General features: G+C 49.6%; 1 protein-coding gene across 1 annotated transcript in view; it reads right to left on the reverse strand.

Annotated features, from left to right (window-relative positions):
- Positions 1–210: 210 nt before the first annotated feature.
- Positions 211–27,652, reverse strand: part of HSD17B12 (hydroxysteroid 17-beta dehydrogenase 12) — a 98,820-nt gene continuing 71,378 nt past the window's right edge. Inside the window, 5 exon segments of the mRNA XM_054400273.1 lie at positions 211–800; positions 3,231–3,380; positions 6,787–6,852; positions 12,450–12,531; positions 20,188–20,222. Of these exon segments, the coding sequence (XP_054256248.1) occupies positions 696–800; positions 3,231–3,380; positions 6,787–6,852; positions 12,450–12,531; positions 20,188–20,222 (438 nt within the window). The 3' untranslated portion in view covers positions 211–695.

Genomic DNA, 27,652 nt, shown 5'->3' on the forward strand with positions numbered 1-27,652 from the left:
ACTGAGCTTGTAAAAACATTATTATTATTACAGACTGTGAAGATTACAGAGGAATGAAAAGTTAGAATCCAGGTACATATTTTTGTGGTGATGTTATTTTATGTAGATATTTATAGATGAGGTTTGGGTTTGGTTTTTTATTTTTTTTGGCCAGTTTGCCCCTCGAGTTCATACCCCCCCCCCAAAAACCACCCTGGGAAAGCACTCATGAGATGCTTGACAAGGCAGGATCCCTGCAGGTAACCCAGGTGGCAAGGTGGGAAGAAGTAATCCTCTGTCAGCAGTGCTGGGTTACCTTGGTGAAGATACTCCCTTCCCACTCCTGCCCAGGAAAGTGAGAAAACTGCCACTTTCCTACCCCTCTCCCACAGGCAGGATGCAGAGATGCGATGGACACTCTACAGGCAAGCTGAGAGCAATGTCTGATCAAAGTCCTTGGTGAGCATTTCTTACAGCAGTGTGATTTTAGCCCAAAGCACTTCACCCCCACCCCCTAACTTGGATTAGCTATGAACAAAGGAAGTCTGTTTTGAAATCACTGTTAGAAGTCAATGGCCTCCTTTCACTTCTATCCTCCTGTTTTGCTTGTTAGAAGGTACACCTATGATTGAAGATGGTTAAAGCATTAGGGTCGACTTGGTGCTGCAGCTCTGCAACTTGCAGGACTCCCAGGAGGCTTCCAAGCTGCCTCCAACTTACTTCTCCTTCTTTTTTTTCAAGTAACGAGCTCGGAGTTGTTTGTTTGTTTTCATGAGTAAGTTAATGGCAGTAGAAGAAGGGAGAAGAGAGAAGATCCAGCCCTGAAAACAAAACAAAAACAACAAAATGAGGAGAGAAAAAGTCTCAGCCTTTTAGAGCCTGTGCTAAGTGAAATTTAACAGTTGGCAGCACACACAAATATTTCCAAGTCACAATTAGAAGAGTTTGAACTGGAGCAGGGGAGATTTAGGCTGGACACCAGGAAGAAGTTCTTCACAATGAAGGTAAGTGAAATACTGCAACAAGGTTGCCCAGAGCTGTGGTGGAGGCCTCACCTCTGGAGACATTCAAGGTCAGGCTTGATGGGGCCCTGAGCAGCCTGATCTAGCTGGAAATGTCCCTGCTCACTGCAGGAAGGTTGGGCAAGATAACTGTCCTGAAGGGTCAAACCCCCAAAGATGCCCTAGCCCCCAATGGGGTTGTTCTGCCTGGAGAAGGCTCCAGGGAGACCCCCTGGTGGCCTTTCAGGACTTAAAGGAGCTGATCAGAAAGCTGGGGACAGACTGCTGAGCATGGCCTGTTGTGACAGACCAGGAGGTGACGGGTTTGAAACTAAAAGAGGGAGAATGAGGCTGGATAGAACAAAGAAATTGCTTGTGCTGAGGGTGGTGAGACCCTGGGGCAGATTGTCCAGAGAGATGGTAGAAGCCCCATCCCTGGAACCATTCCAGGTCAGGCTGTTTGTGGCTCTGAACAACCTGTTCTAGTTGCAGATGTCCCTGCTGACTGCAGAGCTGTGGGACTAGATGACCTTGAAAGGTTCCTTCCCACCCAAACCATTGTAATATTAATACTAAGAATGATTCTTTACTCTTCCCTAACAGACACACCCAAAGGCCACCGTGGCTCCTTGTCATAGTTTGAGGCAGATGTATTAAAAAAAAAAAAAGAAACCCAAAAAATAAAAAACGTAAGAGTTGAGTCCACCAACTGGACCAGAAAGGTCCAGGAGGTGGACCCTGGAAAACTGTAACTTTGTTACTCAATCCCATAATTCTCTTTATAAGCTAGCAGCAAGGCTAACTCACCCTTTAGTCTTCCCTTCCCTTCAGTTCTCTGGGAGGAGTCCCTTATCTGGTAAACCATGGGGGAGGAGGCCTGTCTGTGGCCTGCAGAGGCCTGACTGATTTTCTCCTCCACAATTATGGCCTGCTTAGGCCAGGGAGACAATGAGAAGGGGTAGAAAATGAGCACTAGGGGTTGTGGTTTCCTCTGGTTGGGGAGAAGGCTTTTGGTTGGTTTCCATGTATCCTGTATACCACAGGCTCACAGGATGTTAGGGGTTGGAAGGGACCTTTGAAGATCATCAAGTCCAACCCCCCTGCCAGAGCAGGAGCAGAGAATCCAGCACAGGTCACACAGGAACACATCCAGACAGGGCTGCAAAGGCTCCAGAGAAGGAGACTCCACAACCTCTCTGGGCAGCCTGTTCCAGTGCTCTGGGACCCTCACAGTGAAGAAGTTCCTCCTCATGTTGAGGTGGAACCTCCTGTGCTGTACTATATATATCCACTGCCCTTGTCCTACCCCAGGGTGTAACTGAGCAGAGCCTTTCCTTCCCTCTTGACCCCCAGCCCTCACATATTTATAAACATTTATCAAATGCCCCCTCAGTCTTCTCTTCTCCAGACTGAACAGCCCCAGGGCTTTCAGCCTCTCTTCACCAGGCAGTGCTCCAGTCCCTTCAGCATCCTTGTGGCCCTCCCCTGGACTCTCATGAGTAGGGGAGCTTTGAGTGTGTGTCTACCCTTGAAAAATGACCCTAATCCAGTTGTGATTGGAGCCAAAAGAGTACAGGAGAAGCAGGGAAAGGACATGAGCTAAAACCTGGCCACTCAGTTTGGCTTTTTAGGAGTGGACTCAAATCTGAGTTCAATTCAAATGAGGTCTCTTAAAGATAGGAAAGATACTCCTGGAGTGTGGAACCAGAGGGGGAGAGGACAGGTTAAATGGCTGAGGAACTAGAGATGTCCCTCAATCATCCTGGTAGCTTTCTGTTGGACTCTCTCCAGCAGATCCCTGTCCCTCTTGAAACGGGGAGCCCAGAACTGGATGCAATGCTCCACGTGAGGTCTCAGCAGGGCAGAGGAGAGGGGGAGGAGAACCTCCCTGGCTCTGCTGGACACGCTCCTCTGAATGCACCCCAGGACCCCATTGGCCTTCTTGGCCACCAGGGCACATTGCTGACCCATGGAGAACTTGCTGTCCACCAGCACTCCCAGGTCCTTTCTCCACAGGGCTCTCCTCTCTTTTCCTGTATATTTTTGAATGTAACTCTGTATAGTCATGAGGTTTAAGGTGACAGGTTGGACTTGATGATCTTTGAGGTCTCTTCCAACCTTCTTGATTCCATGATTTCTCTCCAAGTCACCGAGAGCCTCTTAATTTATACTTCCTTTGGGAGTAAAATAATTTCTGTCTGCTCTCCAAACGAAGACAGACTCCTTCCCAGCTTCCCCCTGCTGACTTACCATGAGTGCATGGGGCAGGCACCCGTTGGTCTGGGTCTGCAGGCCCACGGTGCCCAGAGCAGCTCTGACGTAGGTCTCAGCACTGGGCTTGTCGAAGGTCGGCTTGCGGATCTTGGACATCTTTGTGGCCACAAAATAGGGGAGAACACTCTGCAGGGTTGGAAAGGAAAGGTTCACATGAGAGCAAGGAATGCATTCAAACCCCACTTACAGGGCCACCAAGGAACTAGAATCAGATAAGCTGTAGGCTGATTTCAAGCTCAGAGTGGCTGCCTTCTCAGTTCTGATCCGAGGCAACAAAACCACTTCTAAGGGGCGGTGCTTCTCTGCTGCAAGCCCTCAGATTCACCTGGGATGGTGGGGAAGAACCTGAAAGATGGCTGGAGGCAGATGGGGTTTGTTCTCTTCTCCCAGCTATCAAGCTGAGATGATAGGATGAGAGGAAACAGCCTCAGGTTGTACCAAGGAAGGTTTAGGTTGAACATGAGGAACAATTTCTTCCCTGAGAGTCTTGTCCAGTCATGGAAGAGGTTACTCAGGGCAGTGGTGGAGTCCCCATCCCTGCAGGGGTTTCAAAGCCATGCAAGATGTGGTGCTGAGGGACATGGCTTAGTGGTAGACTTGGAAGTGTTGGGTTAATGGCTGGACTGAATGATCTTAAAGGTCTTCAGGTCCTTTCTGCCTTCCACACAGCAGGGCTCTGCAGATATTGGCATGGTGAAAGCTAACTGTTTAAATAGTGATCTCAGCTGGAAGTGCAAAATGAGTGACACTTGTGAAGGTCACAGAGAGGAACTTCAAACAATCCAAGGGGGATGTGAAGGGCTTGAAGGAAATACATCAGCTAGTCTTCACAGGAAGGTACTTGCAATATTCATTAGTGGTTCATAGTGGCTTAGGCTGGAAGAAGCTGCCAAGGACACAGACTGCAGTGAAATTAGCATAACAAATGGAAGCTGTGACAGCTATTGGCCATCAGGCCCACACCACTCAGGGTGGAGAGCCACTGTCCACATTCAGGGGCAAAAAAAAAAAAGCGGTGCTGCCAGGAAGTCAGTACCCACAGCCAGCATGGGCCTTAAAACAAGACAGCCTCTGAACTGTGGGTACAGAATGCCAGATGGCAATCTTGTCTTTTTGACAAGAGCTGGCTTGGTGGCCACACCCAAAGGGTGGCTGTCATTGGGTTCATGGCCAAGTGGAGGCCAGGGACAAGTGGAGTCCTTCAGGAATCAGTCCTGGGACCAGGCTTGTTTAACATCTTTGTTGGTGACATGGACAGTGGCAATGAGGAACCCCCAGCAGGTTTGCTGATGACACCAAGCTGTGTGGTGCAGCTGACAGGCTGGAGGGAAGGGATCCATCCAGAGGGACCTGGACAGGCTGCAGAGGTGAGCCCATGACAACCTCATGAGGTTCAACAAGACCAAGGGCAAGGTCCTGCAGCTGGGTCAGGGCAATCCCAAGCACTGATATAGGCTGGGCAGGGAATGGCTGGGGAGCAGCTCTGAAGAAAAGGCCTTGGGGGTGCTGGGGGAGGAGAAGCTCACCAGGAGCCAGCAGTGAGCACTTGCAGCCCAGAGAGCCAAGCAGAGCCTGGGCTGCAGCAAGAGAAGTGTGGCCAGCAGGGCCAGGGAGGGGATTCTCCCCCTCTGCTCCACTCTGCTCAGACCCCACCTGGAGCTCTGGGTCCAGTTCTGGAGCCTCTGTTCCAGGAAGGATCTGGAGGTACTGGAAGGTGTCCAGAGAAGGGCCATGAGGATGAGCAGAGGGCTGGAGCTGCTCTGCTCTGGAGACAGACTGAGAGAGTTGGGGTTGTTCAGTCTGGAGAAGAGAAGGCTCCCAGGAGACCTTCTTGTGGCCTTCCAGGATCTGAAGGGGGCTCCAAGAAAGCTGGGGAGGGACTTTTGAGGGCATCAGGGAGTGACAGGACTGAGGGGAGTGGAGCAAAACTAGAAGTGGGTAGATTCAGATTGGATGTGAGGAAGAAATTGTTCCCCATGAGGGTGGTGAGAGACTGGCAGAGGTTGCCCAGGGAGGTGGTGGAAGCCTCATCCCTGGAGGTTTTTGCAGCCAGGCTGGATGTGGCTGTGAGCAACCTGCTGTAGTGTGAGGTGTCCCTGCCCATGGCAGGGGGGTTGGAACTGGCTGAGCCTTGAGGTCCCTTCCAGCCCTGCCAATTCTATGATTCTATGACATTTACAAAGAAGTGAAGACACCGAGAACTTATTTCTAGCTTTTCATACCCCAAAAGTAGGAAATCTTTCCCATAGTCTGTAATTTCATACAATGTTTGCAACCAAAGCTGGAGATTCTGGACATGTTCTGGAAGGAAACGTTAAGAGTGGTGATAGTAAAGTAAAATTCCACCAAGCTGGGACTTGGTTTGCTTTTATGCAATCAAAAACACTGGAAGGTAAACAAATGAGAGGGGAAAAAAAGCCCAACAAGACTCATTAGTAATTGGGCTGAAGCCAACAGGATGAAGTTCAACAAGGCCAAGTGCCAGGTCACAACAATCCCATGAAGGCTCCAGGCTTGGGGCAGACGGGCTGGAAGCTGCCCAGTGGAAAAGGAACTGGGTGTGCTGGTTGCCAGCTGGCTGAAAATGAGCCAGCAACATGCCCAGGTTCAGTTTTGGGCTCCTCACTCCAAGAAGGACATTGAGGGACTGGAGCAGGTACAGAGAAGGGCTAACAAAGCTGGGGAAGAGTATGGAGAACAGGGCTGGTGAGGAGCACCTGAAGGAGCTGAGGTTGTTTAGCCTGGGAAAGGCTGAGGGGAGACCTTCTTGCTCTCTCCAACTCCCTGAAAGGAAGCTGGAGCCAGGTGGGGTTGGTGTCTTCTCCCAAGGAATAAGCATAAAAGGAAAAGGCCTCAGCTTGCACCAGGGGGAATTTAAGGTTGGACATTAGGAGAAACTTCCTCACTGAAAGGCTTCTCAAATACTGGACCAAGTTTCCCAGGGAGGTGGTTGAATCCCCATCCCTGGAGATGTTTAAAGACACAGAGACGAGGGCTGTGGTTTAGCACCAGCCATTGGCAGAATGGTTGGGCTTGATGATCTGAAAGGTCTCTTCCAAATGAAAGGATTCTAATGTGGAAACTCAATGCTAAATCAAATGAACTCAAGACCATTACACACAAAGAGGTCTTTGAGGCCTCTGCTGGTTGCTGCTGCGGGGCTTCCACTAGCAGGTGATTCCCTAATGCTGCTGCTGTCCCTCCTCTTTTGGGCAGCCACCTATGGAATCTCTCTGTACAAAACACTCTCCCAAAGTGCATTCCAGCAGTTGGAAGTTGTATAAATACCTGTTCCACAGAGTTGCACACAAGCTTTATGGAGTAATTTCTACTGAAAGGTTCAATTATTCCCCCTCCCACCCCCCAAAAAAAAACCCCACCCCACCAAATTGTGTTTTCTGAGTAGCTTAAGCAAGCTGCTAATGGGATTAGAGGAAATCCTTCAATTTAGCCTGTGTCACACATTCCTAAGTGAAGGTTGCTTTGGTTACCAGGGCACAAATGTTGCTGTGGTAACCAAGACTCTACTCACCTGCACAAAGATGCCTTTGCTCTTGTATTCTGCGTGGAGGCCTCGGGAGAAGTAATCCACAAAAGCCTGGAGAGAAAAGAAAGTGGGAAAGTGGAGTTTGCAGCTTTGGGAAGGGTACTTGAAATAACTCTTCAGAGCTCCAGATTGACGTGAAAAACCTTTACAAGCAACTCTGCACCCCTCACAGCACAGAAAAAGTTTTTCCTCGTGTTCAGATGGAAGCTCCTGGGTTCCAGTTTGTGCCACAGGGGAAGAAAAAGCAACTTGCAGTTTTCCAAATGAGTTTTGATTCATGAGGAATTTCTTTCAAGACAAGTTGGCTTTTCTACCCCCAGATGCTCAAGGTCCTTAACAACCTTTAAACTTGAAGCAGGCTTTAGAATGCTCTCTAAGACTCTAAATTCAGATTATTGCCCCATATAAGCAGAGAAGAAGATAAAGAAAATGTCCTCTCCTTGGCTATCAAATAATAAACCCAGATACTGAAGACATGGGGAGGGAGAGTAATCATAGAATGGGTTAGAAGGGAGCTCTGAAGGTCATCCAGTCCAACCCCCCTACAGGCAGCAGGGACATCCTCAACTAAATCAGAGCCCTGTCGAGCCTGACCTTGAGTATCTCCAAGGTTTGGGCCTCAACCACCTCCCTGAGCAACCTGTTCCAGTGTTCCACCACCCTCCTAATAAAGAACTTGTTCCTCACATCCAATCTCAATCTGCTCTGCTCTCATTTCAAACCATTGTCCCTGGTCCTGTCCCTGCAGGCCTTTGCAAACAGTCTCTCTGCAGCCTTCCTGTAGCCCCCTTCAGGTCCTGGCAGGCTGCTCTTAGGTCTGCCTGGAGCCTTCTCTTCTCCAGGCTGAACACCCCCAGCTCCCTCAGCCTATCCTCCTAGCAGAGCTACTCACAGCTGCTGATCATCTTTGTGCCCCTCCTCTGGAGCCTCTCCATCAGGTCCATGTCTTTCTTGTTTTGAGGGCTCCAGAGGTAGACACAGCACTGCAGGTGAGGTCTCAGCAGGGCAGAGTAGAGGGGCAGGATCCCCCTCCTCTTTCCATCTCTGGCCATGCTGCTCTGGATGCAGCCCAGGCTGCCACTGGCCTTTGGGGCTGCAAGTGCCTATTGCTGGCTCATGTCCAGCTTCTCTCCCACCAGCTCCCTGAAGTCCTGCAGGGCTGCCCTCAGTTTCATCACCCTCCAGCCTATGATATTTCACTTGCCACTGATGTTAATGCAGGGGGATTGGTAAAGCTGTCAATAACCAGGACTGTGATTCCTCTAAGTGTCTTATTTCACAGGGAATTCTCCAGGGGAAGGTTAAAGAGTTGGACTGAGTCTGTTCCTGGTAATTAGCCAAAGCCATTGACCTAGACCTGAAGGATACTATGCTTTAAAACCTCTCTACATAGATGAGGAGAGGGAAAAAAAAAAAATGCCCAACCCTAAAAATTGCAGATCCAGTCTTTCTACAGCTCCATTAGGAGAGTCACTTTCATGCTTACTAACCTTTCTGTGCCAGAAGATGAGCAGTGCTGAATACAGACAGATTATTTTTTACCTGTAACTAAGTTTTCTAGAGGGAGGGGAAGAAATACTTGAGATTCTCACCAAAAAAAAATAGGGGAAAAAAAAAGAAAAGAAAGAAAGACTAAACCAAAGCAGTGTCAGGTGGATTGTCACTAAAATCAAGAGCTCAGTTCATTCCATAAGGGCACCACCACAATAAAGTGACCTTGTGTATTAAAACTAAGAGCCATGCTCCCAGGAAGCAGCTATTCAAGAGCAAATTTGATCAGCTAAAGCAAATTTCAGGCTTTTGGGGCTTCTAAACTGAAATATTCCCTCCTTTAGAGTGAAGCAAAGAGTGTGCATTGATTCTTATCTGGAAAGATGAGGAGACCATGAAGATGATCAGAGGGCTGGGAGAGTTGAGGATGTTCAGCCTAGTGAAGAAAAGGCTCCAGGAGACCTTAAAGCAGCCTTCCAGTATCTGAAGGGGGCTACAGGAGAGCTGGGGAGGGACTTTTGACAAGGGTTTGGAGTGATAGGTCAAGAGGCAATGGCTTTTACCTGGAAGAGGGAAGATTTAGCTTGGAGATTAGGAAGAAATTCTTTACAGTGAGGGTGGTGAGACACTGGGACAGGTTTGCCCAAAGAGGTTGTAGATGTCCCCTCCCTGGAGGTGTTCAAGGCCAGGTTGGATGAGGCCTCGAGTGACCTGGGCTAGTGGAAGGTGTCCCTGCCCACAGCAAGGAGGAGTGGAATTAGATGATCTTTAAGGTCCCTTCCAACCCAACCATTCTATGATTCCATGAATCTATGTCACGGAGAGTCTGGAGGAAATATAGGTCTGTTCTGACATGAATGATACCATGGAAGGTTTCTTCATCCTGGGGAGGTTCTGCTCAGACTCTAAATCCTTGAAATATTTAAAGTAATTAGCTACTGTGACTGAAAAAAAAACAAACTGTAGTGCCACATTACTGTTTTAATTCCACTGTGAATGTCTCTTGCAGTTACTTTTATCCTGTACTTCAGTTCCATCCTCTGCATCTAGACTTTGTCTTTCTGGTGTTAACTGGAAATCCTTTAGGGGAACATCTGAGAAAGATACTCTAAGTATCTTTGGTACAAAAATAAGCTGCAGACAAGACAAAAACTGTCCCAGTGAACTAAAACCACAGCTGCTAAATGTAACATGAAATATATCTAGCTCTAGAGTAGCAACTGATGGGTTGGTATAATAAACCACTCTGTTGTAGAAGCAGACTGGAAACTTCACAAAGTCACAGAATGGTTTAGGTTGGAAAGGACCCTGAAGATCATCTAGTTCCCAACCCCCTGCAAAGGGCAGGGACACCTCCTACCAGAGACCAGGTTGCTCAAGGCCTCATCCAACCTGGCCTTGGACACCTCCAGGGAGGTGGCATCCACAACCTCCCTGGGTAACCTCTTCCAGTGCTTCACCACTCTCACTGGAAAGAATTTCTTCCTAGTATCTAACTTTAGTAAAAGGCTAAGTGGGGAGCATCTTAATGAACTAAAAATGGGCACAGGGGAGAAAGAAGCAAGGACAAGCAGCAAAAGAGAAACACATAAACCATTTCAGGGTACTTGGGAATAAAATCTGAGCTAGGAAAAGACTATCAAGTGGCACTAAGGATCCTACAGTAGCTTCAAGAGGAATTTCAGAGATAATGGAGGTCTGTTGATGGATGAAGAAGACTACCTAGAGATAAGGGATAGGAAGAGGTTAAGCTATTCACTCTGCATGCACCACTTTGGTTTGACCCAAGGGATAGGCAGAGGCAGCACCAAGCGGGCACTGCTCAGAAAAGATGGATGTGTTCAGAGCCATGGAGCCACCATGGATTCACTCAAGAGCACTGCAAGAACTAGTCTGGATGGAAGTCTGCTGCCTGTGATGGCTGAAGAGCTATGGAAGCTAGGGGAGGGCTTGCACAAGTGGAAGAAGGTTAACACAGCCCTCCTTGAAAAGGCCATGATGATCAGTTTCTGGGAAGATTCTGGAAACTTCCCTCTTGGAATTCATTTCCAAGCATGTAAAGGAGAGAACTGGACAAGGTTTGCCCCCAGCAAATTCCTTTCTACCATGGAGTGGACAAGTTTTGTAAGTCAGAATGGTTTGACTTGGAAGGGACCTTAAATGTCACCTAGTACCAACCCCCCTGCCATGGGCAGGGACACCTCCCACCAGCCCAGCTTGCTCAAGGCCTCATCCAAGCTGGCCTTGAACACCTGCAGGGAGGAGGCATCCGCAGCCTCCCTGGGCAACCTGTGCCAGTGTCTCCCCACCCCCACTGTCAAGAATTTCTTCCTAATCTCCAGTCTAAATCTCCCCTCTTTCAGCTCAAAGCCACTATTCTCTTGTCCTATCATCACAAGCCCCTGCCAGAAGTCCCTCCACCCCAGATAAGGCAATCATTTGACAGCCAAGCAGGTACATGCTGAAATGACAAACTACTGGCCAGACTGAAAAGTGGCTGGACCACCAGGCTAAAATGATGAATAGCTTGACATCAAGCAGAGAACCCTACAGATCAACACCAAGGCTCATATTGTTCAGTGTCTCCTCTCAGGCACCTACATGATGACATAAAGCACACCCTCTGCACATCTCAGAGGATGCTGGATGGAGCAGAAGACAGGACAGAGCTTCAGTCCAGAGAGACCCTCATAAATTGCTTAACCATCATGGCATATCTCAGCTGGCACAGGGAGAAGTGGAAAGTTCTACAGAGTGGCACAAGGTCATGTCTTCATTTTGGTTGAGTAGCAGCCCTGCTGCAAAGGACCTGGGATTTGTGGTGGCTGCCAGGGTGAAGAGAAGCCAATAATAGGCTCACTGCAAGCACAACAGTTGACCAACTTGGCTATGGTAGCAGCAGGGTATGCTCAGCAGATGAGAGGAAGTTGGCTTGGTGGCAGTGACAAGGCCCTAGAGCTCCATCCATTCTCTTACCACAAATTAAAGAATCTCAGTGTGGTAAGGGGTTGGAAGAGACCTCTGGAGATCACCCAGTCCAACCCCCCTGCTAAAGCAGGGCACCCACAGCTTGCCCAGGATCACAATGGCCAGGGGGAGTTGGAATCTCTGCAGGGAAGGAGACTCCACAACTTCTCTGGGCAGCCTGCTCCACCAGGGCTCAGCATCTTCAAAGCCTTTTTTTTTTTTTTTTTTTTTTTTACTCTCTCCAGTAGTTCCCTGTCTCTCTTAAACTGGGTCCAGGACTCCAGGTGTGGCTTCACAGGGCAGCAAAGGGGGAAGAAAACCTCCCTTGACCACACTCTTCTTAATGCCAGGAGACCATTGGGCTTTTTGTCCACAAGGGCACATTGATGGCTTGTGGTGAAATCGTTACCCACCAGCACTCCCAGGTCCTTCTCCACACAGCTGCTTCCCAGCAGGTCATCCCTTAACCTGTACTGCTGCAGGGGGTGATTCCTCCCCAGGTGCAGGACTCCATACTTGCCCTTGTCAGACTTCATGAGGTTCCCTCCACCCAGCTCTCCAGCCTGGCCAGGTCTGGCTGAATGGCTACACAACCTGATGGGATGTCAGCCACTCCTCCCAGTTTGGTAGCACCAACAAACTGGCTGAGGGTCCACTCTGTCCCCTCATCCAGGTCACTGATGAAGATGTTGAGTAAGACTAGACCCAGTCTTGACCCCTGGGGAACACAATGCTAAACTTAAAGCAATTCATAAAGAAGGAGGACAAATGTTTGCTGCCAGCAAGCACTAGAAGCATCCTACTTCAATAAATCCACATAGATACAATACTGAAGATCCACAGCTTCAGCAAGATGAGGGGAAAAAAAGGTTTCAAAGTCAGAAAAAGGAAGTGTCTTGAACTCATTTGTCCTTCCTCAGCCTCACACTGAGCTTGCCTGGAACACCACCATCCTTTACCACATCAAAGCAGACTGCACAACACAAAAATATTTGTTTCCATGCCAGTAGAACCCTTGCACTGACTTTTCTCCTGACTTTCCAAATTCCACTACTGGAAAACTTTTAAGCTGGAAGCTGGACTACTTTTAGTTCATGAAAGCACCACTAGATGGACACCAAAACACTTCTTCCTGCGGTGCTGGCTTAAGTGTGCCACTCGATTTCAGCATGGAGAACACCACCCCTTACCTTGGTTGCAGAGTAAAGAGTCAGCAGTGGAGTTGGATACATCCCAGCAGCTGAGGCAATATTCAGGATGACTCCTTTGGATCTGAAAGGCAATGGAGACAACATCAAATCAAGGAAACATCTTGCACGGTCCAGAAAATTACTGCTTGCATGGTCTAGAAAATTACTGCAAGCCTCCAGAATACCCTGAGGAAGAAAACCCAGCTCCATGAAAAAATACACTTGGATATGTAGTGCTGAGGGAGATGGTTCAGTGGTGGACTTGGTGGTGTTGGGTTAAAGGGATCATCCCCCTGTACTCAGCACTGGTGAGGCCATAACTCAAATACTGGTTTAGTTTTGGAGCCTTCACTCCTAGAAGGACATTGAGGGGCTGCAGCAGGTCCAGAGAAGAACAACAAAGCTGGGGAAGGGTCTGGAGAACAGGGCTGGTGAGGAGCAGCTGAGGGAACTGGGGGTGTTTAGTCTGGAGAAAAGAAGGCTGAAGGGAGACCTCATTGCTCTCTGCAGCTCCCTGAAAGGAGGTTGCAGTGAGGTGGGGGTTGGGCTCTTCTCTGAACTGACAAGCCATATGATAAGAGGAAATGGCCTCAAGTTGCCCCAGGGAAGATACAGGTTGGACATGAGGAACAATTTCTTCCCAAAAGGGTTGTCAAGCCCTGGAACAGGCTGCCTAGGGAAGTGATGGAGTCCCAACCCCTGGAGGGATTTAAAATGTGTAGAAATGGTGCTGAGGGAGATGGTTTAGTGGTGGACTTGGCAGTGTTGGGTGAAATTGCTCTTAAAGGTCTCTTCCAGCCTAAAGCATGCTCTGATCTACAGAACCAGAGATGTAATTTAGAGGTAGGTGGAAAGCAGAAGCAGTTTCAAAAGCTTCAGGCCAGTTAGGGGCCTGAGCAGACTGTTAGAAGGTGCTACCAGAGAGCTCAGCACAGTGGAAGCTTCATTTGTGCTGCTTCTTCCACCCTGTAGGAAATCCAAGCCAGCTTAGCTGAACAGAGCAAGCCTGTGCTGTGCCTGGTGCAGAGAGAGAGAGGCATCACACAGCTCACCTTCTGCAGCTCCACACCTGAGTTCCTCCTCCTGTTTGTTCAGCTACCTGCACCCTAAGCTTCTGCTGGCACCATGCTTTAAGTGAGCAGCTTAAATGCAAAGGGTTTAAGTGATCATTAATAACTAAATTCAGGTCACTCTTGGAAAATCATGACAGAAGCTTCAGACCAGCACAGCTCCTGCCCTGACACAAGTGTGAATGAAACATGTGACTGATCCAGCTCTAGAAATGAGATCACAGAAACTGTTTCAGTTGGAAAAGACCTCCAAGATCAAGTCCAGTCATCAAGCCAACACCACCATGGCCACTAAACCATGTCCCAAAGTGCCATGGCCACACATTTCCTGACCACCTCTAGGGATGGTGACTTCACTACCTCCCTGGGCAGCTGGTTGCAAGGGGATAAGGTGACAGAAAAGAATCATTTCAGTCATTGAGGATTTCAAACACTTCTGCCAGAGTGTTGGTTAGGAGTGGTCACAGGTGGTGAAATAAAGCAGCAATGGAGATCAAAATACTTAGTAAGGCAAAAATAAGAGCACCAATTCAGCCTGAAATGTTCACAACAGCAGGCAGTGGGTGCCAGAACCTTTTTTCCTATCAAGGCTGGGGGTGCTTCTGGTTATTTACTGCTGAGCTCAAATGAGGGTTTGCATTGGAATGAGCATTCAAACAGCTTTTAGGAGATCACCAGACTAGAGAGCATTGTAAGGAACTTTTTCATGAGGTCAGACTGCTATGTGAACAGACTACAGTATCTCAGCATGGTGGGGGTTGGAAGGGACCTCTGGATAATCCAGTCCAACCCCCCTGCTAAAGCAGGGCACCCACAGAGCTTGCCCAGCAGCACAATGGCCAGGGGGGGTTGGAATCTCTCCAGACAAGGAGACTCCACAACCTCTCTGGGCAGCCTGCTCCAGGGCTCCAGCACCCTCACAACAAAGAAGTTTCTCCTCATGTTCAGGTGGAACCTCCTTGGTTCCAGTTTGTGCCCAGTGCCCCTTGTCCTGTCACTGGGCACCACTGAAAAGAACCTGGCTCCATCCTTTTGCCCCCTACCCTTTAGCTCTTGCTGAGCATTGAGAAGGTCCCCTCTGGGGCTGCTCTTCTCCAGGGTTCTCAGCCTTTCCTCCTCACAGAGATGCTGCAGTCCCCTTAGCCTCCACTGGACCCTCTCCAATAGTTCCCTGTCTCTCTTCAAACTGGAGAGCCCAGAACTGAGCACAAGACTTGAGATGTGAATGCAGCATGGAATGGCATCCAGAATGCCAGAGGCAGCCTGTTCCAAAGTCTCACCACTCTCCTGCTGAACAACTTTTTCCTCAGATCCAGACCAACCCTACTCTCCCTCAGCCTCAAACCATTCCCCTTTGCCCTGTCTCTAAATACCCTTATGAAAAGTCCTTCTGCAGCCTTACTACACTTTCCCTTCAGGTACTGGAAGGCAGCTATGATGTCCCCCTAGAGGCTTCTCTTCTCCAGACTGAACAACCCCACCTCCCTCAGCCTGTCCTCACAGCAGAGGTGGCTCCAGCCCTTGGATCAACTCCAGACAAAAGGGAAACACTTACAGCTACTCCAGTTACAATTTTCCCTCTTGGAGGAACCACACAAAAACACTTTTTGGGGGGAAGGAGCTAAGGAATGACATGAGCATCAGTGCAGCAGAAAGAAATTTGCATTCCACCTAACTGAACTGTGCAGTTAACAGGGAAAAAAAAAAAACAAAACACCAAACCACATCAAGTTGGTTAAGATGAAGAGATCCAGGCCCACACCCTCACACCTCCCCATCATTCTACCTTAAGTGGTCCAGAGCTGGAGAAGGCTATATTTAGCCATCTCCCTGTTGCTGTGGCAACCAGAGCCTGCTCCAGTTGCACACCAAGTAGAAAGAGGGAGCTTCCTCTCTAATGTCATTATGCACTTGCTACTTCCCTGGCCATAAATACCAGAGTTTGATATCTGTCTAGAAACCATCAACTCATTTGGGTGGTTGTTGTTCCCAAAGATCATAGAATCATAGAATTGTCAGGGTTGGAAGGGACCTCAAGGCTCAGCCAGTTCCAACCCCCCTGCCATGGGCAGGGACACCTCACACTACAGCAGGTTGCTCACAGCCACATCCAGCCTGGCTGCAAAAACCTCCAGGGATGAGGCTTCCACCACCTCCCTGGGCAACCTCTGCCAGTCTCTCACCACCCTCATGGGGAACAACTCTTCCTCTAACATCCAATCTGCATCTACCCATTTCTTTTTTTTTTTCCATCCCCCCAGTCCTATCACTCCCTGACACCCTCAAAAGTCCCTCCCCAGCTTTCTTGTAGACCCCTTCAGATCCTGGAAGGCCACAAGAAGGTCTCCTGGGAGCCTTCTCTTCTCTAGACTGAACAGCCCCAACTCTCTCAGTCTGTCCTCACAGGATCATGAAGCCTGAGGTTTTCTCATTTGGGTGATTCTCCCTTCTTAGACAGACACCAGGAGGCTGAAAACATAGAAAGGAACTGCTGATGGAAGTGGAATAGGGAGCTGCAGGTGATGAACTGTCACTTGAAATGTTCAGAGCAGAGAAGAGGATCCATGGCAGAACATCTAAACAGCATTCCAAGAGGTGGCATTCAGCTAAGGCTGCCATGTTTATGACAAATAAAAACTAAGAGGCACAGCAAGATGCAGGGGTGGCTTCTCCTCACAGACCTGCATGCAAAACACACAAAGTCGGCTCTCCTTCTGTGTGTCTTGTAACATATCATCACCAAACCAGCATTCCAAGAAAGACTACAGCTAGCTGTGCAACACTACAGCGTGCTATAGGTCCCCAGGTGGCCAAGAAGTAAACAACATCCTGGTTTGGATCAGGATTAGTGTGCCCAGCAAGGCCAGAAAAGTGATTGTCCCCTTGTGCTCTGCACTGGTGAGGCCACATCTCAAATACTGTGTTCAGTTTGGGGCCTCTCACTCCAAGAAGGACACTGAGGGACTGGAGCAGGCCTAGAGAAGGGCAACAAAGCTGGGGAAGGGTCTGGAGAACAGGGCTGGAGAGGCACAGCTGAGGGAGCTGGGATTGTTTAGACTGGAGAAGAGGAAGCTGAGGGCAGACCTCATTGCTCTCTAGAGCTCCCTGAAAGGAGGCTGGAGCCTAGGTGGGGGTTGGTCTCTTCTCCCTGTAACAATTGATAGGACAAGAGGAAATGGCCTCAAGTTGCACCAGGGGAGGTTTTGATTGGATATGAGCAAACATTTCTTCACTGAAAGAGTGGTCAAGTCCTGGCCCAGGCTGCCCAGGGCAGTGGTGGATTCCCCATCCCTGGAAGTGTTAAAACAGAACATCTAGAAGCAGTGCTGAGGGACATGACCTAGGCAGTGTTGGGTTAATGGTTGGCCATGATGATCTTAAAGGTCTCTTCCTACTTAAATGATTCTGTGGTTTAGTGGTGGACTTGACAGGGTTAGGTTACCAGTTGGCCATCTTGGCCATCTTTTCCAACCTTGCTAATTCGAGCATCCATCTCCTCAACACTCCTTGAACACATGAGGAGTAAGGACAGCATTCTCAGTCCAGTTTTATTCTCAGAGCCTGGAGCCCTTTTTCTTAACCTAGTCCCAAGGAAGATATTTATGAACTGGCCCAAAGAGCAGCTGAATACAGCAACCATTCATCCACACCCTTGGACCTGCTGGACATCCATGTCCTCCTGTGGTTACAGGCTCTTAGCTGTGTTAATGGGCTGTGAGCTATGACTAGGCAAGAGCTAGCAGCTCCTGGCACTGCAAACCCAACTGACTTCATGAAACCAAACAGAAAGTGGAAGCCATTTCCCTAGGACAGGAACCAAGGTCCTCCTGCAAATGGAAAGGACACTTATAGAGTGGCTCCTTATGCACAGGAAGAAGTTCAGCATCTGTGCTATTTTTATTCTTTTTTTTTAACCACTCTTAATCTTTTCTTTCCAAGCTGCTTCTTGAACATCTGTCCTTGAGATGATTTTGGACAAAGAAGAGACTGAGGTGAGATGTTAGAGCTTCAAGGTTCCAAAAACTGGTAATAAACCAACATCAAAGTCTTGGAAATCAGCATGGCTTTGATCCTATTGACATCTTTAGAGGGTTTCACAAAAAGCAGGTCCCTTTACCTATCAATAAGAGCATATAAGAAAGGAGCAACTTCTGACTTACAAATCATGAGTAGCTACCAGCACTGCACTATAATCCTCTACTCCAGTTTTATTTAGGCATATCACACCCCCACCACAGAGCTCTGTCTTCAGTCACCTTTTCTAAGCCAAGTTTCTTTAGCTGAAATAAACTCATTGTTATCTCCTGATTGTTTAGCTCCCAACCACCCTCATGTGCCAGACACTGACCCTCATACTGCCCACTAGCTCTGACAGGTTGGACTCACAAGGAAACTTTGTTTTAGATGGGAAACATTTCCTCTGCACAGAATCACAGAGTAGGAGGGGGTTGGAAGGGACCTCTGGAACTCATCCAGTCCAACCCCCTGCTAAAGCAGGGCACCCACAGCAGCTTGCCCAGGATCACAATGGCCGGGGGGGGTTGGAATCTCTGTAGACAAGGAGACTTCACAACCTCTCTGGGCAGCCTGCTCCAGGCCTCCAGCACCTTCATGCCAAAGAATTTTCTCTTCCTGTTCAGATAGAACCTCCTGGGTTCCAGTTTGTGTCTACTGCCCCTTGTCCTGTCTCTGGGCACCACTGAAAAGAGCCTGGCTCCAGCCTCTTGCCCCCCACCCTTTATCTCTTGCTGAGCATTGCTCAGATCCCCTCTGGGGCTGCTCTTCTCCAGGCTCACCAGCCCCAGGGCTCTCAGCCTTTCCTGCTCACAGAGATGCTCCAGGCCCCTCAGCACCTCTGCACCCTCCACTGGAGTCTCTCCAGTAGTTCCCTGTCTCTCTTGAAACTGGGGAGCCCAGAACTGAGGAAAGGATTTCAGATGTGAACGGAGTATGGAATGGCATCCAGAATGCCGGATGAAAATGCAGTGTCAAAGCAGAGAGAATTAATCACAAACCTCACAGGGCTCTAAACCAGCTACTGGCTCCCTGGAAAACCTGACCTTCAACCTAAGATCACCCAAAGTGGTCCCAAAGTTCCATGTTCTATACAGCATTTCAAGCAGAGCAATGGGGTTTGCTCCACAAGAGGAGATGGACAGAAGTCTGGATAGTTAACACAGAAGGAGGACACAGAAGTGATGGAGCATGTCCAGAAAAGGACAAGCCTCATGAAGGGTCAAGAGCACAAGTCTTATGCAGAGCAGCTGAAGGAGCTGGGGGTGTTCAGTCTGGAGAAAAGGAGGTTGAGGGGAGACCTTCTGGCTCTCTACAGCTCCCTGAAGGGAGGCTGGAGTGAGGAGGGGGCAGCCTCTTCTCCCTGGTACCAAGTGACAGGAGCAGAGGAAATGGATGCAAGCTGCACCAGGGCAGGTTTAGGCTGAATATTAGGACATATTTCTTCACTGAAAGGGTTCTCAAACATTGGAATGGTCTGCCCAGGGCAGTGGTGGAGTCACCATCCCCAGGGGTGTTCAAACAACCTGTGGACCTGGTGCTTAGGGACATGGAGCTTTCCTGTGAAGAGAGGCTGAGAGACCTGCTGTTTAGTCTGGAGAAGACAAGGCTGAGAGGGGATTTTATTAATGTCTGCAAACATCTGAGGGGTGGGTGTCAAGATGAAGGTGCCAATCTCTTTTTGGTGGTGCCCAGTGATAGGACAAGGAGCAATAGCTATAAACTGAAACACAGCAAGCTCTACCTCAACCTGAGGAGAGATCTCTTCACTGTGAGGGTGACAGAGCCCTGGAGCAGGCTGCCCAGAGGGGCTGTGAAGTCTCCTTCCCTGGAGACTTTCAAGACCCACCTGGACATGTTCCTGTGTGTCCTGCCCTAGGTGATCCTGCTTTGGCAGATAGGTTGAACTTGATTTCCAGAGGTCCCTTCCAACCCCTAACATTCTATGGTTTAGCAGTGACCTTGCAGTGCTGGGTCAAAGGCTGGATTAGATGATCTTGAAGGTCTCTTCCACCCAAAGATATTCTGTGATTCTTTGACATCAGCTAGAAACCAGCCTGCAGAGAGCACATGGAACCTCTGCAGCACTTTTTCACCTGGGAGCTAGCCAGGAATCCAGCACACATCTTGTGAGGCGACAGCAGCGTGTATTTATTTTGAAGAGCTGGTCTCTGCTTCTGCAAGCCACCACAGACTTTTCCTCACTATACCTCCTACTGTCTAATGAGAAGAGAATCTTTTGCATCCATTTTCCCTTCCCCTGACTTAGAGGAATAGCCTTCAGAAGGTTATTCCCAGGCACTGTAACCACCCCCTCAGAATAGCAGGTTGTTCAGTTAGCACCGATGAGTCAGACAGGCTTTTTAATTCTCTTCTAAAAGGAATCACCACAACAGTGGGGAAAGGGAGAGGAGGGGGGGGAGTGGAAAGAGAAAAAGGGAATCGAGTGGAAGAAGGCTTCCACCGGCTGATGATTCATGCACCAGCAGCGTGACTCACCCAGCATTACCCTGCCACTAAAAGATGGGAGACTGGGCTGATTAGTCAGAGTAATGAATTTTTCAAGAAAGGATTCTCCCCTATAAATAATGATGACTTTGTCTGGGGGGGGAGGTGGTGGTGATGGTGATGGTGGTGGTGGTGGTGTGACTCACCTTTCCAGCATGCCGGGCAGCACCAATCGTGTCATCTGCAAAACAAAACAAAACAAAACAAAAAAAAAAAGAGAAAAAAACATTAAAAATAAAAAAAAGCCAAAAAAAAAAAATACAACCAGAAAACATTGACAATGGCTGAGAAGGCAGTGAGCAGACAGAAGGGAGGGAAGCCTCCCTTTCCTCCCAGGAGCAGCTGCCGCCCCCTCGGCCGCAGCCCAGGCTCAGGGAAGCAGAGCCCATACTTTGCGTGGGCAGTTTATTTTTATTCTACCTGGATAGCTGGGCTCTGTCAAGTGCTGTGTGAGCTCAGTGTGGGGAGCCCAGCCAGCTCCTGCAGCAGCTACAAGGAGAGGAAATAAAGAAGCACCTCTGAGGAACACCAAAACATCAGAGTACTATGGTCTGAGCATGATCCTTCTCTCCCCGCAATGAGAAGGCTGCCTCCTTCTAGGGGCTGCTTCCCCACGAGGCCTTGCTCAGGCCAGCCTAGGCAGGAACCCTCGCCCAGGGCCACCTCAGGGCCACCTAGGCAGGAACCCTCGCCCAGGGCCACCTAGGCAGGAAGCCTCGCCCAGGGCCACCTAGGCAGGAAGCCTCGCCCAGGGCCACCTAGGCAGGAAGCCTCGCCCAGGGCCACCTAGGCAGGAAGCCTCGCCCAGGGCCACCTAGGCAGGAAGCCTTGCTCAGGGCAGCCTAAGTGCCACCTAGGCAGGAGGCCTTGCTCAGGGCAGCCTAAGTGCCACCTAGGCAGGAGGCCTTGCTCAGGGCAGCCTAAGGGCCACCTAGGCAGGAGGCCTTGCTCAGGGCAGCCTAAGGGCCACCTAGGCAGGAGGCCTTGCTCAGGGCAGCCTAAGGGCCACCTAGGCGGGAGGCCTTGCTCAGGGCAGCCTAAGGGCCACCTAGGCGGGAGGCCTTGCTCAGGGCAGCCTAAGGGCCACCTAGGCGGGAGCCTTGCTCAGGGCAGCCTAAGGGCCACCTTGGCAAGAAGCCTTGCTCAGGGCCGCCTAAGGGCCACCTTGGCAAGAAGCCTTGCTCAGGGCCACCTAGACAGGAAGCCTTGCTCAAGGCCACCTAAGGGCCACCTAGACAGGAAGCCTTGCTCAAGGCCACCTAAGGGCCACCTAGACAGGAAGCCTTGCTCAAGGCCACCTAAGGGCCACCTAGACAGGAAGCCTTGCTCAAGGCCACCTAAGGGCCACCTAGACAGGAAGCCTTGCTCAAGGCCACCTAAGGGCCACCTAGACAGGAAGCCTTGCTCAAGGCCACCTAAGGGCCACCTAGACAGGAAGCCTTGCTCAAGGCCACCTAAGGGCCACCTAGACAGGAAGCCTTGCTCAAGGCCACCTAAGGGCCACCTAGACAGGAAGCCTTGCTCAGGGCTGACTAAATTTACCACCTTTGCCAAGGCTCAAGACAACATCCAAGACATTTCAGTTAAGCCAAGCTGCTGATTTTAAGCTAGAAATAAATGGTGGAGCAAGAAGAGCACTGAACAGAAGGAGTGAAGATCAGTTTCCTATAGTGTATTACCTACAGAATACTTTAAAGAGCCCAAAACATTTTTTTGCTCATTGCACAGATGTTTTCACACTGAAGAATCACAGACTTGGGGAGGGAAGTGGGTGGGTTTGGAAGGGACCTCTGGAGCTCACCCAGTCCAACCCTCCTGCTAAAGCAGAGCACCCACAGCAACTTGCCCAGGATCACAAGGGCCAGGTGAGTTTGGAGACTCTGCAGGGAAGGAGACTTCACCTCTCTGGGCAGGCTGCTCCAGGGCTCCAGCACCTTCACAGAAAACAAGTTTCTCTTCATGTTTAGGTGGAACTTCTTGTGCTCCAGTTCATGCCCACTGCCCTTTGTCCTGTCACTGGGCACCACTGAAGAGTCTGGCCCCATCCTCTTGACCCCACCCTTTAGCTTGATAAGCAAGGTAAGAACCTACATGAAGAAAGCAGCCTAGCAAACCTCCTCACAGCTCTGAAAGCTCCTGCTTTAATTTCAACTTCGGATAACCTAATTTACAAGCTGGTTGAGGGATTCTCCAGAGCAAAAAATCCTCAAACAAGCTTCCCAGTTGCACAGAGAGCAGCTCTGATAACAGAAACACATTAAGCACTGCTCTGAACTCTGGCAAATTGCATCACAGAATCACAGAATGTGAGGGGTTGGAAGGGACCTCTGGAGATCATCAAGTCCAATCCCCCTGCCAAGGCAGGATCACCTAGAGAAGGTTGCACAGGAACACATCCAGGCAGCTTTTCAATGTCTCTAGGGATGGAGATGTTATTAGCTTGTTAATTAGTGCACAATTAGTGCATTAATTTTCCTACTACTAATTACAGTCTCACAGAAGCATTCAGTTTGGAAAAGCCCCTCAGGATCACCAAGTCCAACTGATAACCCTACACCATAACCCCAAGCACCACATCCAAACCGCCTTTAAACACAGCCAGGATTGGGGACTCTACCACCTCCCTGGGCAGCACATTTCGATTCCTGACCACCCTTCCCCTGAAATTTTTTTTCCTATTGTCCAGTCTAAACCTCCCCTGGTACAGCTTGAGGCCATTCCCTCTTGTTCTATCACTAGCTACCCTGTGAGAAGAGATCAGCACCAACCTCTCTACAATGTCCTTTTCAGGTAGTTGTAGATGCCAGGAGGTCTCCCCTCAGCCTCCTCTGTTTCACACTAACCATCCCCAGCTCCTTCAGTCTCTCTCCATCAGATTTCTTCTCCAGGCCCTTCCCAGCTTCCTTGCCCTCCTCTGCCCTGGCTCCAGCACCTCCACATCTCTCTTGGATTGAGGTGCCCAAACCTGGACACAATACTTGAGGTGTGGCCTCCCCAGAGCTGAGTACAAGAGGACAATCCCCTCCCTGTTAGTACCACCCTAAAATACAGTTTAAATCCCAAAGAGCTTGTGTTATCACCCTGCCCCAGACCAAATCTGTTAAGAAATGTCACACCACTGACACCAATGACAGATCAGAGAAGGAAAAGAAATTATTTCATGGTGTTCGAAAGCAGATTTGAGAGCACAGTGAGAAGGGTCCCAAAATGATATGGGACTGATCCCACATGACCTGGAGAGCCTAATGAGACTAGCACGGGAGTTAAAAAATCTCACTGCCCAAAATGAGCAGATTCCCAGTCAGGGTTTGGCTTCTTTGGTTTGTTTTTGTTTTCTTTTAAGACTAAGAAGTCAAATTCAGTATTCAGAGTTGGTAACTATCAGCAACACGAAGAGATCTGAAGCAACTTCAAGGACCCCACTGATGTTCAAGTCTAAGGATGCCTGAGCTTTTTCATAGAATCAAAGAACCATTTTGGTTGGAAGAGATCTTTAAGATCTTCAAGTCCAACCACTAACCCAACAGTGCCAGGTCACCACCAAAACCCTCAGCATCACATCAACATAGTTTTAGAAATCCCTCCAGGGATGGTGACTCTACCACTGTCCTGGGTAGCCTGGGCCAGGGCTTGACAACCCTCTCAGGGAAGAAATTGTTCCTCATGTCCAACTTAAAACACTTTTTTGGGGCTAGTTAGTCTTGAGAAGAGCAGACTGAGAGGGGATCTGATCCATGTGTATAAATATCTGAGGGGTGGGTGTCAAGTGGAGGGGGCCAGGCTCTTTCAGGTGGTTCACACTGATAAGCCAAGGAACAGGTTAAAACTTGAATGTAGAAGATTTCAGCTCAACATGAGGAGAAACTTCTTCACTGTGAGGGTGACAGAGCACTGGAACAGGCTGCCTAGGGAGGTTGTGGAGTCTCCTTCTCTTGGAGAAGAGACCAACCTCCACCTGGCTCCAACCTCCTTCAGGGAGTTCTAGAGAGCAACGAAGTCATCCCTCAGCATCCTTTTGTCCAGACTAAACAACCCCAGTTCCCTCAGCCACTCTTTACAGGACTTGATCTCCAGATCCTTTACCAGCTTCACTGCCTTTCTCTGGACCTGCTCCAGCACCTCAATGTCCTTCTTGGAGTGAGGGGCCCAAAGCTGAACCCAGGATTCAAGGTGTGGCCTCAAAAGTGCTGCATAAAGGAGAAAAGGTCATTTTCCTGGTCCTGCTGGCCACACTATTGCTGATCCAAGCCAGGATGCTGGTGGCCTTCTTGGCCACCCAGGCACATCCTGGCTCATCTTCAGCTGACTGTTGATCAACACAGGTCAACTTTCCAGCCACTGTGCCCCAGAACTGCAGTGTTCATGGAGTTGTTCTGACCCAAGTGCAGCTCCCAGCACTTTACCTTGTTGAACTTCATCCCATCGATCCAGGTCCCTCTACAGAGCCTCTAAACTCTCCAGCAGAGCAACACTCCCCACCAAATTGGTGTCATAAGCAAACTAGCTGAGGAAGCCTTTGATCCCACAAACTATCAGTAAAGACATGAAAGAGCACTGGCCCCAGCACTGAATCCTGGGGAACACTCCTGGGGACCTGTCACCAACTGGATTTAACTGCATTCCCCACCACTCTTTGGACCCAGACATTTCTTTACCCACCCGAGTATCCCTGTTGTGATATGCACTCAGACTCACAGTTCCAAAAGGTATCACCTGTAATTAAAGCTCTCCAAGTACAACAAAGGATGAAGCTAGAGAACTTGGACGAGGTTTCTGCTTTGTGATGCCACTGAGAAGCTTCTTTCAGATCTCATTCATGGATCTGGGGTGAAATTCTAACAACTGCCAACAAGCTGCCTTTTAAAGGTCAGCAATTCCCTGTGGTGCAGCCACTCAGGTACAAACCCATCACTGCTTCTCTCAGCTAACTCACAGTGCCTGGGCAGAGGACTGGCACAAGTTCACAGCTAGTTTAACAATTAGTTAACTCACACCCTGCCCACTCACAGAATCACAGAATCAACCAGGTTGGAAGAGACCTCCAAGATCATCAAGTCCAACCAATCACCCAACCCTATCTAGTCAACCAGTCCATGGCACTGAGTGCCTCATCCAGGCTTTTCTTAAACACCTCCAGGGACGTCGACCCCACCACCTCCCTGGGCAGCACATTCCAGTGGCCAATCTCTCTTTCTGGGAAGAACTTCTTAAGATCAAGCCTAAACCTCCCACTGCACACTTGCAACAGTCCCTGGTTGCCTGGGAGAAGAGCCCAACCCCCACCTGGCTACAACCTCCCTTCAGGCAGTTGTAGAGAGCAATGAGGTCTGCCCTGAGCCTCCTCTTCTCCAGGCTAAACACCCCCAGCTCCCTCAGCCTCTCCTCACAGGGCTGTGCTCCAGACCCCTCCCCAGCCTTGCTGCCCTTCTCTGGACACCTGCCAGCATCTCATCATCTTTCTTGAATTGAGGGGCCCAGAACTGGACACAGCACTCAAGGTGAGGCCTAGCCAGAGCTGAGCACAGGGCAGAATGACTTCCCTGCTCCTGCTGGCCACACTCTTGCTGATGCAGGCCAGGATGCCATTGGCCTTCTTGGCCACCTGGGCACACTGCTGGCTCCTCTTCAGCTGCTGTCCACCAGTACCCCCAGGTCCCTCTCTGCCTGGCTGCTCTCCAGCCACTCTGTCCCCAGCCTGTAGCACTGCCTGGGGTTGTTGTGGCCAAGTGCAGAACCTGGCACTTGGACTTGTTGAATGCCATCATGTTGGACTCTGCCCATCTGTCCAGCCTGTCAAGGTCCCTCTGCAGAGCCCTCCTAACCTCTAACAGATCACCTCCTGCCCCCAACTTGGTGTCATCTGCAAATTCACTGATGATGGACTCAATCCCCTCATCCAGCTCATCAATAAAGATATTGAACAGGATGGGGCCCAGCACTGATCCCTGGGGGACACCACCAGTGACAGGCTGCCAGCTGGATGTGGCACCATTCACCACCACTCTCTGGGCTCGGCCCTCCAACCAGTTCCTAACCCAGCGCAGAGTGCTCCGGTCCAGGCCATGGGCTGATAGCTTGGCCAGGAGTTACGGGGGACGGTGTCAAAGGCCTTGCTGAAGTCCAGGTAGACTACATCCACAGCCTGAAGACCTTACTTGAGAAGAACTAAGGAGCTGGACTCACTCACTGGTAGTTAAACTGATGCTGAAACCTCTTCTCAGCCTCTGTTATTAAGCTTTTTTTTTTTTTTTTTAAAGCATCTCTCCTGAAACAGTAACCTCAGGCAGCTCATACTCCAAGATCACAGAATCACAGATTCATAGAATGGTTTGGGATGTAAGGGACCTTAAAGATCACCTAGTTCCAACCTCCCCACCATGGGCCCTAGGAACACCTACCACTAGACCAGGTTGCTCAAGGCCTTGTCCAGCCTGGAAAGGTAGGAGCTGGAAGCGACCTCCAGAGATCGAGTTGAACCCCCCTGTCAAAGCAGGTCACACAGGAACACATCCAGACAGGTCTTGGAAGTCTCCAGAGAAGGAGACTCCACAACCTCCCTGGGCAGCCTGCTCCAGGCATCTAGCAGCCTCACAGTGAAGAAGTTTTTCCTCATACTGAGGTGGAACTTCCTGGGTTCCAGTTTCTGCCCATTGCCCCTTGTCCTATCACAGGACACCATTAAAAAGAGACTGGCAACTTCTTCTTGACACAAGATGATCAAGAAGGATAGACAGCTGTAAAAACTGGCCTGATGTCAACTAAACAGACAAATCATCCAGAGTAATCCCTGAGGCAAGGTCAGTAACCAGAATGGGACACAAGGGATACAGAGGAAGCTCCAAAGGTAGTGTCCTGCAAGCCCTGCTCATTGTCAGTGACTAGGAACAGGCTGCCCAGGTTGGTGGTGGAGTCCCCATCCCTGGAGGTGTTCAAGAAACCTGAGACCATGGCACTTTGGGACATGGTTTGATGGCCATGGTGGTGTTGGGTTGATGGTTGGACTGGATGATCTTAGAGGTCTTTTCCATCATTCTATGATTCTCCTTGGAACAACAGCTTCAGGGAAGGAAGTTTTTCCCATTTAGAACTGCAAACTTCTGGAGTTACAAAGGAAAGCACCCAAAATAAGCATCTTTCCCCCACCCTGCCCTTTACCTAGGAAAAAGACTACACAAATAAATCTGAACTCTCCTCCCAAGGTGTGGAATACAGATTTGTCTCAAGCACCAAACTACACAATTCCACAAAAACTCCACCATTCCCCAAACTTCCCCAAGCCTCTTTAATACCAATGCCCTGACTACTGCTGCAAAAGATTTCACAGAATCACAGAATCAACCAGCTTGGAAAAAAACCTTAGAGACCATTAAGTCCAACCTATTACCTAATACCTCCTGACAACTAAATCATGGCTCCAAGTGCCACATCCAAGCTTTTTTTTGAACATCTGGATGTGCTGGAAGGTGTCCAGAGAAGGGCCATGAGGATGAGCAGAGGGCTGGAACACCTCTCGTATGAGGACAGACTAAAAGAGTTGGGGCTGTGCAGTCTGGAGAAGGCTCCCAGGAGGCCTTCTTGTGGCCTTCCAGGATCTGAAGGGGACTCCAAGAA

The sequence above is a fragment of the Indicator indicator genome, chromosome 4 (genome assembly GCF_027791375.1).
Source record: "Indicator indicator isolate 239-I01 chromosome 4, UM_Iind_1.1, whole genome shotgun sequence".
Classification (NCBI taxonomy): domain Eukaryota; kingdom Metazoa; phylum Chordata; class Aves; order Piciformes; family Indicatoridae; genus Indicator; species Indicator indicator.